Here is a 13,612-nt window from a genome sequence, read left to right on the forward strand (position 1 = left end):
ACAGAACCCTGGGCACACCACTAGTTAGCCTCCTTTTTTGAGACACTGATCCATCATACACAACTTGCTGTTATCATTCAGAGAGCCAATCACTAATCCATCTAACATATATACCATTTATTGCCATCCTCTGCAGCTTATATACCAACTTACAATGTGGTAATCTATCAAATGCTTTTGCAAAATTTAGGCAGAAAACGGGAGATATGATTGAGACATTCAAATCGCTGAAGGGTTTCTATAGGATTAATTCAGAGGATATTTTTGAGATCAGGACTGGTGGTGGGAGAACTAGGGTACACTTATGGAAGCTGGGCAAGAGTGTGGTTAGCAAGGGTGTTAGAGCTGGTTCTTTACTTTTAGAGTGGTAAATGAGTGGAATAAGCTGCCAGAGTCTGTTGTGGGTACTATGACAGTGAATGAGTTCAAGGCAAGGTATGATAGATACTGTGAGAATGTCGAATGGTTGTGTGGACATGATGTTTAGGGCCTCCCTCGATGAGTCTAAGGACTCCCTGGAGTCGCCCGTAATAATAATAATAAAATCCAAGGATATCACCGTATATGAATCTTCCTTATCTAACACACTCGTTACCTTATCATAAAATTCAAGCAAATTGCTAAAACAAGACCTTTCCTTTACCAATTCAAATCCATCATAAAGAATACTATGTCATTCAACCCAATCTTGCATTTGATTCTTAACCAAGCTCTCCAACATGTTCTGACTAAAACTGCAGTTATACAGACTGGTCTATAATTAGAAACTTCTGTCCTAGAACCATGCTTGTGGAATGGTACTATTTTGCCTTCTTTCCAGTTCTTAGGAACCTTACCCACTGCAAGACTTTCATTAAATAACCAGGTCAATGGCACACTTAACTGTTGTGCACATTCCTTAAAAATATACAGTGATATGTTATCCATTCCTGAAACCTTGTTAATATCTAATTCAATCAACACCTGATATACCTCTGATCTTTCACCTCCAATTCTCCTAACACTTGCCTTCTTTCTATATATTGCATGCCATCATTTACACCAGTATGGTATATGCTGATCAATTTAATAATTCCACTATATCCTTTGCAACTGTCACTCTGCTGCCATGACTATTTTCTCTCTTGCTGGCCATATAGTGGAAAAATTCCCTCGAATTAACCTTTTCCTGACCAGCTAATCTCCTCTCATACTGCACCTTTTCTTTCTTTACCATGCTCATAACCTTCCTCTTCATGAATCCAATCACTGCCAACTATCTTGTACCTCCTCTACAGCATTTTCTTTTCTGACACAGCTTGCTTGATTTCACAGTTCACCTTTCAGTCCTACTCTATGTACTCACTTAACCCTTGGTATGCAGTTATATATTGCTTGTGCCAGATACCACCCTATGAATTTCCATGCACTGTCAACATCTTTCTACACAATGTATTGATGTTAGTTAACTACAAAGCTTTCCATAATAATCACCATAATTTATAATTCCATACATATTCTTTTTTCGGCAGCAACCTTTTCTTGTTTCACCACTTTTCAAACAAGTACTTCACAATCACTCTCAACAACCAGAGGCAGTGTTAATATCTCATTAACAACTACCTTGTGAAGTTATCACCAAATTCAAAACGCAAAAACATCTAGTTGCTGCTTAAGATATTTATCCTTCAAAATTTCAACAAACTAACTCTCTTTGTTCCTATACACCATCTCCTACTTCCACTCTATATTCCTGTAATTAAAGTTTCCATTCAGGATCACCCTCTTTTTTTTACATGCCTAACCAATCTGCCTAAACATTTCACAATCAGTATTCTCTACATTCCCTGGACTAATGACCACATTCTATCAGATATATTAGCCTGCTAATTTCAACTTCACATCACACAGATTCAAAATCTGTACTTGTACTATCAACAAGTACTTGTACTTTGACTTCCATACTTTGTGGACACAATTCCTCTGCAATCATTAAGAGTACTCTCTTCCTCTTTTCACCTTCCTATCCTTCCATTTCTATCCCCCACATCCTTTGAATATGAGAGTGTTAGAATATGAATATGAGGGAATGAGAGAACAAGTGTGCAAGACAAACAGGGAAACAAGGAGACTCAGGGTGGTACAGGGGAACACAGCATGAGAAAGGTTCATGCTCCAAGGGGATGTGAATGCATGTGTACACAAAAAAGGAAGGGGATCTGAAGAAGGTTTTAAGATGAATAAGGGAAAAAAAAGAAATGGTTCAAATTAAGTATGGAGAAGTTACATCCAATAAATGGTATCAGTGAAACTTGTTATAGATCCAGGAATGAGTTGTTATGTTTATATACAAATGCCAGAAGTATAAGAATAACTAACTCTCAATGCAACCATTTCAGCAGAATGAAATGGTTGCATTGATTGTGTCTGTTCATCCAAAAATTGTTGGAATATATGAGACATGGTTGGATGAGGATGACATCCTGACAGGAATAGAGATGGAAAGTATGATGTATTTCATGAAGATAGAAAGGCTAAAAAAAGGGAGGAGGAGGAAGAGTGCTACTGATGATATAAAAAGAGTTATGTCCAGTGGTGAGCTATAAGGGGCTCATGCGAGCCCTTTATTAAATTTTTCTCAAACTTGCGAGCCCCGTGTTCTTCTTGTTTAACAATCTTGTAGAACTAGAAAATACCACTGTGGAATGTATACATGCTACCATAATTGCTACTTTAAATTCATATGGATTTTCTGATAACTATATAAAAAATCATTTCATTGCATTTTATTCTGATGGAGCTAGTGTAATATAAGGAAACAAATCAGGTGTTGCAATCAAACTTCTACAAAAATTTCCCAACGTTGTGATTTGGCATTGCGCTCATCATTTACACTCAGCATTAGACGATTCAATAAAAAACATTAAAGAAATAAATCATTTTGAAATATTTATGGATAAATTATATGCTTTTCATCATCAATCACCAAAAAAGTCAACGAGAATTAAATACGATTGCAAAAGTACTTGGTATCGAAATTTTAAAGATCAGCCGTGTGTTTGGACCACGATGGGCAGCTGCAGTTTACAAACGGCTCTTGCTTTGTGGAGAAATTACCCAGCTTTATGCAACATTTTGCATGAAACGATAAATATAAGGGCTTTTTAAACCGGCTTCTCAATTTGGAATTTTAGATCTAGCATTAATTATCATATCTGTCAGAAGCTCTACAAAGTCACAATATAAGTATTATAAGGGCTAAGTTAGGCTGTTTTTTTTTTTTTTTTTTTTTGCTCGACAATGCGAGCTCTTTGTTAAAATTTCCATAGCTCACCACTGGTTATGTCCATATCCATACAAGGTAGAGATGCAAGAGGAAAATAGTGGCAGTGGTTCTGAGGCAGTAAAATGTGAGATAGAGGTGAGTAGAATGAAATAAATGTTCTTATAGACCTGGTAATATGGATGGTAGTGACCATAAAATACATAATCAAATTAGCCAAGCAAATAAAAAATGAGTGATTTTAATTATGGCAATATAGACTAGGATGATGAGATAGCAACTGGAAGTAAAGAAAATGAGTTTCTTGAGTTGTTGAAGGACAACTACCTCAGGAAGTATGTAACAGAGGGCACACGAGGATTGAGGATATTGGATTTGATCATCTCATCACAGGATGTTATTATAAATGAGGTATCAAATCATCCTCCAGTTGGTGAGAGTGACCACGAAGTGATTACCTGTGTGGTTGCTAGTAGCGTGAGAATTTCAATGAGGAAAGAGTATACATGGAACTACAAGGCTGGTGATTATGAGAAACTCAGAAGACAGCTTACAAGTGTAGCATGGAATGAAGAATGAGAAAGGAGAACAATGCTACTTGGGTGATATTCAAGAACTATCTGATAGGTATCAGCAAGTAGTGTATGGAAGAGCAATATCCTGGAAAAGGAAAGTCAGTGGTGTAACTCAGAGGTCTGTTTTAGGACCATTGCTGTTTAACCTGTATGTTAATGATGTTGGGAATGATTTGGATGGGGATATTCAGTTGTTATATCAGATGATGCAAAGTTCAGATAAACTATGAGAAGTAGAGCAGATGTTGTGGCCTTACAAGAAGACTTGAATAGATTGAGTGAATGGGCACAGGAGTGGAGATGCCAGTTCAATGTTGCAAAATGTAAGGTTTTAAAATATGGGAAACAAAGATGAGATGCAGAATTTATGCTTGGTCAGGATATATTGCCAAGGACACATCGCCAAACTTGTGAGGACAACACAATGAATTCTGGAAATGAAGCAGAAGGGGTTGACTTATAGAAGTAAGGAAATTCTTGTTCCATTGTATAAGGCCTTGATAAGACCACATATGGACTACTGTGCACAGATATCATCACCTGATTTTTCAGAAGAATGAAGAGATGTTGGAAACATCCAGAGGAACTGACCAAGGTAGTTTCTAATCTCTGGAACACTGAATATGAGGAAAAGGTTGAGAAGGTGCAATTTAAAGTCTAGTGGATAAGAGGAAGAGGGGTGATATGACAGAGATGTACAAGTTAGTAAGAAGCTGTTATAGGATCAATGTTGAAGAGGTTTTTCATAAAATGGTGGGGGAAAGAACAGGAGGTTATCCCTGAAAGCTATATGAAGAGAGTGTGAACAAGAGAGTGAGAAGCAAGTTTTCTGCATGTCTTGCCTGCGAGCGTGGTGTCAGCAGAGAATTTAAATGTGTTTACGGCACAGTACAATGAGCTGTGCGTATGACAAAGAGACCTCCTCCTACATATCATGGGGTCATAAAATAATAATATATTTCTTTGTAATACTAACTTCCTCCTTCTCATTCACATAAGCCAGTTTTTCCTTTAGATGTTTAATCTCATTTTCCAGATGCTTCATTTCATTTTTATCAACTCTTGCAACTCTTCCACTTTGTTCCATTTGTTATCATGACTAACACTTCCATGCGATTTTTGTTTTACCAGTGATGCCGGTTCCCATTTTGAAACACTAACATATCAGTACACTTTTCACATACATCAATGCTTTTGTTCTTTAATTTCACTCTAACAGTCCAGAAATCTTTCACATTTTTCAGTGCATGCATGAAACAATTCTTGCAACACATCTGCTGGGAAAAATCCAGGGCAGAACTTGATCTTTGTGGTGAAGCTTTCTGTGCCACAGAGGAGCAATTCTTTATGGATGGTATTTTCAGAAAGCAGAAGTAATAGGAACAAACAAGTAGCAAAAGCACAAGTAAACAAACAAAATTACAACAATAACAATTGTTGTAACTCCTGAAAAACATGTGTATCTAGTATTAAATTTTTAAAAAAAAGTACAATTATACAATAAAAGCACCACTATACACTATTTAAAAACAATTTTCTTCAGTATATTGCTCAAATATACTGCTACATTCATTTTCAACACTATATGTTAAAATACATATCCCATATTTCATGAAGTTTTTTTTTTTTATTTTTGATTGATAATGATAGAGTTTGAAAATGTTTTTAGCAATAAAACATGTATTTCCATGAAAATTTTATTTCTATTAACCCAAAAATTGTACAGTATAAAATTATTCCATCTTTCTTATCTATTAGATAAAATGTACATAAATTTGAAACAATGTTCATCATAATGTGGACCAAATTTTTGGACTCCACTGTCCATAATAATATCACTCCAACAGTGTGTCATCTCTATAGCTCAGATGGTTTTGATGAATCCCTTTAGCTGGAAAGACCAGAATTCGAATTCCATCTATAATATAAAGAACCTTTATCAGAGCTTTTCAATCAAATGCGAGTTGGCCAATTTCATATGGAGGTGGAGGGCTTTTTTCTCCTGGAAACTGGTTTTTGTCCACAAAAATAGGTTCATCGGTCCCATGAACACATATCTAAACATAGAATACTGTTGAACAAGGAAGGTAACAAGAAACTACCTTGTTTTATAACAATTTCCTTGTAAAGTAGCATTGCTACCCACTAATCACTAGGTTGAGCAAAAAAAAAAAAAAAACACGCTCTCGTCACTTTGTAGATCCAATATCACTCAAGGATCAAAGACAGGTAAACAAAAGGAGTTCCATATAGCCTGTAGAGATCATCTTCTAATGACCCAGTGTTTAATCCTTACTTTCTTGTAATGTTCATTATTAGATCTCCACCTAGATACCAAATGAGCAAAGATTGACTGGCAATTCGGGACACAGCCAACCAAAACTGCACTCTGTATTAATAGTATAAACCACAACCAAAAATGATGGTACAACAAGATAAACTGCCATGTCACTGTAGGGTCACATGATTAAACAAGGTCTACTCTGCTGTTTTTGTCAAGGAAACCATAGTGAACAATGAAAGGCTGGTTACTGTAACAACCTAAAACTTACCAGAAAAGACAGAAACAGAAGATACCAAGCATTAAAAGGAATAGCAGAGGAACTATAGAAATACTATGCTCACATAATTGGTGTTACTGAGATGAAGAATAAGATAAGCAAGATACCATTAAATAATAACTATAGAATGTAATATTCAGGAAATAGCAACCAGGGAAAGGATGGAGTAGCTAGAGAATTCAATGTAAAACAAAAACAAACTTCTTGAATGGCAGGCAATCCCAAGTAGAGCAATTTGGGAAAAAAATTTCAAAATAGAAAATTGGATAAGACTTACCTGTGCTCACGGTTTCACAGAAAGTTCTATTATGGAAGAAGTAGAGGAATTTTTCAAGACAAGAAAAAAAGAATGGATGGCAGAAAGAGAAAAGAAAATATAGTTCTTATTGGAGATCCAAGCAACAGAGCAGAAATGACTATCAGACATACAGAAATATTTTGAGAAAAGCATCAACTACTAATAAGGATTTCTAATAATGTACTGGATTTCTACTCAGAACACAGACTAGTCATTACTAACCATGTTCTAACAAAGATATGCATAAATTTGCATGTAAAGAATCCACAAGAACTAATAAAAGTCTTACTACGTTATTGTTGATAGTGATATCTTTGCACTGTTTGAGGATATAAGAGTATACAGAGAATGCGGAATAGAATCAATCCACATTTAGTTTTGGGCAGGATAAAAATGAGTAATAAATTAAAAGAAAAAAGGGAAAGAATGGTATAAAAATTAAAAGAATCTAGAATCAATAAAAACAATTTTTATTTAAATATTATTTAAAACTGTTATATACAGAATTACTATGTAATGAAATGTATTTATTTTTAAATTAATTTATAAGTTTGCAATGAAAGGATTAATGGTGCATGAAACCTCTGGCACTTTTATTTATTTATTTTTTTTTTTAATTTAGAACTATACCAATGTCTGCACTCACCCAAATGTAGTTATCAAACACTTTTGTAAAAAACATGCAAAGAAATAAATTTATTTCAGTGTAAAAAGTAAAACTTACCTGTTGGACTTTCTGTGATGGCATTTGACTTAACTGTTGTAAAAGTTGCTGTTTCTGCTGTTCCTTAATTGCTGCAAGAATATCATTAACAGATGGGGCAGTGGTAGTCAAGACTGATGGAGGCGATACTTCAGTTTTTACTGTGCGTGAAAATGGATGAACTACCACTCTTTGCATGGATGATGCCGTAGATGTTTGAAGCTTATTTGGGGTTTGAAGTAGAGTTTGCTGGACTGGAAGCTGTGCTTGTTGAGAAGGAAATGAAGTCAAACAAAGGGAAGGAAGTTGCTGGGCTTGAAGTTGTGCTGAAGTTGGCTGGGGTTTGATCTGAGGAGTTATTTGTCTCTGTGGCTGGGCAATATGGATGACAGTAGCACTGGGCTGTTGAGAAATTTGTGATGGGGTTGCAACTTGAACACTAGGAGTAACTGGTAAGGAATGCACTGGTGAATTATGAGAAACATGACTAGAGTCTGTTTGAAAACTTATTGAACCATCATTCAAGTTTCCAAGTAAATCTAATTCTAAATCTTCTTCCATCGATCCCAACAAATGGTCAGATGTACTAAAAAGTTCCGAGTCGAAAAGATCTGAAGTACCAGTATGATCCATATACATCATCTTTAGCATTTCTTAAAAAAAAAAATAAATAAATAATTTAACTATGAATGATAATATTTATATACAGTATAATTTTGGTAAATCATTCCCTTGATCAACTGTCATTTCAAATGGTACAATGTATTTCTGTACTCTTTGCCATTACGATATACCTTATTATGGAGGGGGAGAAAAGCTTTTTAATAGATTCATATTTTAATGACAACTCACTTAAATTGTTCATATTTGTAATGCTTATCTCTGCTCTGAAAAACTAAGAAGATTCTAAATAATTTATTAAAAACAGTTTTACTAAGATCAAATTGTTACAAGATTAAAGCATGTTGATATTTAAGGTTTGATTAACCTCCTATTGAAAATCTAATCAAACTCACCAAAAAAGGAAGATAATCTTATTGTCATGGGTGATTGGAATGCAATCATTGGTGAAGGCAAAGATGGTAGAGAGATGGGAAAGTATGGACTTGGATGCCTAAATGAAAGAGGAGATAGGCTTTTGGAGTTCTGCCACCAATTTAATCTGATCATTACTAATACCTGGTATGAGGTACCAAAAAAGAAGGTATACTTGGAAAATGCCAGGGGATATAGGAAAGTACCAAATAGATTATATTATGATAAGAAATAGATTTAAAAATCAAGTAAAATCATACAAAAGTCATCCAGGAGCTGATGTTGACAGTGATCAAATTTGGTTTTATTAAAATGTAATCTGAAATTTAAAAAGCTATCACAACCAAGGAAAAGGCCTAATGGAACATAAATAATTGAGTAAATAAATAAATATATAAATATAACATAATACATAAACATAAATAATTTGAGTGTGTTTAAAGCATGGTATGATGAGCTGTGTGTTTGATAAAAGGACCTCCTAGATGAGTCTTTGACTCCATAGGGTCTTGGGTAATAATAATAACCTGAAAACAGAGGAAACCCATAGAAACTATAAACAGCAACCTGATGAAAGCATTAAAACTGGAGAGAAGAAAAAGAAAAACAGAAGAAAAATGGACTCACTTGAAGGATACAATCATCAAGGCTGCCAATGACTGCATAGGATTAAGGAACAAGCAAATAAAAAAGTCATGGATCATCAAGGACATTCTAGATCTAATAGATGAAAGAAGAAAATCCAAAACCTCCCTAAATGAAGAAAACAAAGACAAATATAAACATAAAAAATATGATAAACAGAAAGTGTAAAGAAGCAAAAGAACAATGGTATACAGAGAAATGTAAAGAAATAGACGATCTAACAAAGACCGGGAGAATCGATAAAGCTTATAATATTATAAAAGGAATAAGCCAGCAAAACAAGAAAAGAAGTACAATTATCAAAAATAAGCAGGGGGACATACTTATAGATAATGAAGAAATTTCGGAAAGATGGGAGGAGTACTTAGAAGATCTACATAGTGGAAAAGATCTAGACGGGAAGGCTATAGAAGATGAAACAAGACTTGATGTGGAAGAAATTGGTCAAACTATATTAAAAGATGAATTTGAATGGGCACTAAATGAATAAATGTTATCAATGCCTGGTGCCAACAAGGCACCAGGCATTGATAACATCCCTTCAGAATTAATAAAATATTCAGGAAACATAAAGTCATACCTTTTCAAGATCATAAAGGATATATAAACAGGGATCATTCCCAAAGATTTTACAAAATGCTCTATCATACCCATTCCTAAAGTAAATAATACAAACAACTGAGAAAATCGTCGAACAATAAGCTTAATATCACATGCTACGAAAATACTACTAAAAATAATACAAAAAATACTAGCAAAGAAGGCTGAAGAGTATATTGGCAATGACCAGTTTGGATTCAGGAAACAGCAAGGACAAGAGAAGCAAATCCTAGCTCTACAGTTATCGAAAGAAGATATGAGAAGAATCAAAACACTCTGATAGTCTTTCTTGACTTGGAGAAAGTCTTTGATAGTATTGACTGGAACCAAATGGTTCACCTCCTAAAAACAATAAAAGGTAGATTAGAGAGATAGAAGGCTCATATTTAATCTTTACAAGCACCAAGAAGCCCTAATAGAAACAGCCAGAAATAAAACAAAAAACCGCAACAGCAAAAAACATAGATGTGTAAGACAGGGGTACTCTCTTTCACCATACTGTTTATTCTCTACATTGAAGATGCAATAAATAAACTGAAAGAACTAATAGAAACAGGAATTAAGATAAATGGAATTGATATTAATGCTACAGTTTGCAGATGATATAGCAGTTATAGCTGATAACGAAGACAAACTGAAATCCACCCTGACAAAGATACAGTACAGCCTAAAAATTAATTATAAGAAAACAAAACCATTAATTACAAGTAAAGCAAATCCAATGAAAATAAACCTGGGAATAAATAATAACCTAATACAACACGTATCCGATTTTAAATATCTTGGAAGTCTTATCACTGAAGATGGAAGAAACCAATCAGATATTAAAGCATGAATAATCTTGTCCAAAAAAACATTCTACAACAGAAGAAACATTTTTACAACTAAAGGACTTAGCACCCAGCTCAAAAGAAGGCTAGTGAAAACATACATATGGAGCATTGCATTATATGGTTGTGAGGCCTGGAAGATAACAAAACAAGACATCAAAAAGCTGGAGGTATTTGGTGCTGAAGAAAGATGATGAAAATTAATTGGACGGAAAGAAAAAAAGTAATGAAGTTCTAAATATAGTTCATGAAGGGCGGTCACTAATGAATCACATCATTAATAACTGGACTAGTTAATCTGATTAACTAGTCCGATTAGGGTTTTTAGGAGAGACATGGGGGGACTGATTACAGAAATAATGGAGGGGGACTGTAGAAGGAAAGAGGCCACAAGGCAGACCAAGAATTTCATATATAAATAACATAATGATGCTAACCGGTGCTAAGAGTTATGAAGAAATAAAAAGGAGGTCACAAGACAGGATGTTTTGATCTGCTACTACAGCTAACCAATCTTCGGATTCATGCACCAAAGAAGAAGTAACCTCCCTACCAGCCGAAGTGGATGAAATAGTGAGACCAAATTATACTTCTTATCTATGTTATTCAATGGGTGTTAAAGAATCATATCCAGATTTAGCTGGATGTCTACAGATGTCATGGCCAGTTGGGGGGGGATTATTATTATTATTACACCCTCCGTGGAGTCGACAGACTCATCGTGGGTTAAAGCTGGAGAGAGAGAAATTTGAGAGTATCATCATCATCATGCATATCAAAGATTAGGCCTAGAGTTGCCTGTTCTGGCCTTAGAAGTCAGCATGAATCTCTTAAGAGAACGACCTGGTTTTCTTTTTCCTAATAGTTTTTAATTTAAGGCTTGTTTTGGTAATCTTTCTGTTTTTATTCTTTCAACGTGTTCCATCCATTTGGGTTTATATTTTTTAATTTTTTCTATTACTGACTTCTGGTTTAATTCTTTCATAATTTCTTCATTTCTTTTGTGATCAAATAGTGTACTTTGCAGTTTTTCTCATAGACTTCATTTCAGCTGTTATTAATCTTTGTTTGCTTTTTGTTTTATTGCCCAGATTTCACTTCCATACAATAGGACTGGTAGGGCTAATATATTGTATACTTTTAGTCTGGTTTGTTTTTGTACTTTGGTTTAAATATAGAACTAATTACACCTGTTATTCTTAAATATTTTGCAATTTTTAGGTTTATATCTTTTTCATTTTCATACGTAATCATACATCCTAGGTAGTTAAATAAATTCACCTGTTCTAAAATCTTGTTATCTACTACTATTTTAGTTCTTACTGAATCTTGTCCTTTAAAGGTCATCGTTTTTGATATTTCTGTTGATAAATCAAATCAACATTTTTTACAGGTGCATTTTTTATATACTGGATTAGTTTTGGAAGACAATAGTCCCCTAACTTCTAGTGAAAGTTGATGAAAATCATTAATGAGGTAAGACATGTTAAAATCCTAATAAGTATTCATCAATCTGCCTCTCCAGTGGAGTAGGCAAACACACTGCTTCCCTCTTAATACTAAGTTTGAGTCATCACCGGTCCCGCTAGCATCATAGATCGATGAACCACCATGCATATTTATCAATAAACGAAACTTCTTTTAGGACATAAATATTTTTAAAGTTCTTGTGTATGTGTGGAATTCAATAATATTATTATAAGTAACTACAATTTTTGGCCGTTCGGGAGGTATCAATAGGCACTTTTGAGTTTTCATTCAGGCCACTGAGAAATTCCTCTCACTCAGGGTTCCGTATTAACAAAATTTACTCGGTAGAAGGTGATGGGGGGGGGGGCACTCTTAAGAGTTATAGCTTAAGGTAAAAAAAAACTTAATTCGGTTCTGGATATGGAGGTTACAGTGATGTTGATCTATACAAAATATCACATATTTGAAAATAAAGAAAACTACAACATTCTAATATCACTGGAGTACACAGAACGTATTTATGTCATCTAGTTATTATATCGCTAGTATCAAGTATGTGCTGGATAAGTCTGATTTTTGTTGAGTTTTATTTATATCATTACTATTTTTTTATTTTTAATGGCAACCTTAAACTGTTTTACAGTCATTTTCTTTTTAATTACTGCAGCGCTGATTATATAACTGCGTGCAAAGCGGACACGGGACTCAAATGTTTGTCCCAAAGCTGATGTAAAAGTTATTTTTAGGAAAATTTTAGGATTATTAGGAATCCCGTGCATTCCAGTTCAAGTTGTGATTATCTGTGTAAAACGTATAACAAATTTGTACAGTTTAAAGAGCACACAGGTTAATTATAATTCTGTATTCCATCGCAACTAGATTCAGTACAGATGATAAACAGGATAAGACTATAGGGTCCGGACGACAGACAATTGCTATATAAGTATTATAACAACTATGATAAAAGTACAAAAAAAAAAAGATGTTACGGTGATGCATACCATCAACTTCACCTGGAGGTGGTTCGCAATCAAATTCATTTTTCACTGCTCCCATCGCTTCTAAATCCGAAGAAAACACCCATCCACCTGGATCTGCCATCTTTACTGCTTGTTGTTATATGTTATAATTCAATTGAAAGCTCTCGTGAGTTTCTCAGCCAATAACGTGGATGTTTTTTAATCGTGCGATTCGACGTCACATGTAAACACACACGTAAACACGCATGAATTAGTCATTTCGGAAACTCCGAACACGTGGAATAAAGATACAAATGAAGTGCTAAGGAAACATGTTTACTACTTTCTGACGTCACAGAGCGGCGCCTGCTTCTAACTTAGGAACATTCTAAATTGAAACACCTTTTATTTTCATTAAAGAACTTCTAAAAGTACTTATCATAACAAGTATTTTATTATATAAAATTTATTAATAAATTAATACGGTTTAGGACAAAGTTTTGAATAATATTTCGCAGTGATAAGCGTTTTCAATTGAAGGTAACTTAGCCGATGACATAACAGAAGATTTGTTTGTTTTTTTCCTGGAAAAAACTTTTTCTTCTGCAACAACTATTCCGATGGAAACTGTCAAGTCAGGCGGAGCAAATCTCTCCATTTCTTCCTATCCACCC

The 13,612-nt window shown here is 34.4% G+C and overlaps 1 protein-coding gene across 1 annotated transcript in view; it reads right to left on the reverse strand.

The window, feature by feature from the left end:
- SREBP (Sterol regulatory element binding protein) overlaps window positions 1–13,085 on the reverse strand; it is a 155,594-nt gene extending 142,509 nt beyond the window's left edge. The window contains exons 1-2 of the mRNA XM_090403191.1: window positions 12,981–13,085; window positions 7,421–8,052 (exon numbers count right to left, since the gene is read on the reverse strand). Coding sequence (XP_090259317.1) covers window positions 7,421–8,052; window positions 12,981–13,080 — 732 coding nt within the window. The 5' untranslated portion in view covers window positions 13,081–13,085. The remainder of the gene's footprint in view (window positions 1–7,420; window positions 8,053–12,980) is intronic.
- Window positions 13,086–13,612: the final 527 nt, after the last annotated feature.

This window comes from Typopeltis vanoorti, chromosome 13 (assembly GCF_054136105.1).
Source record: "Typopeltis vanoorti isolate ZY-2024b chromosome 13, IOZ_Tvanoo_1.0, whole genome shotgun sequence".
Taxonomy (NCBI): Eukaryota; Metazoa; Arthropoda; class Arachnida; order Uropygi; family Thelyphonidae; genus Typopeltis; species Typopeltis vanoorti.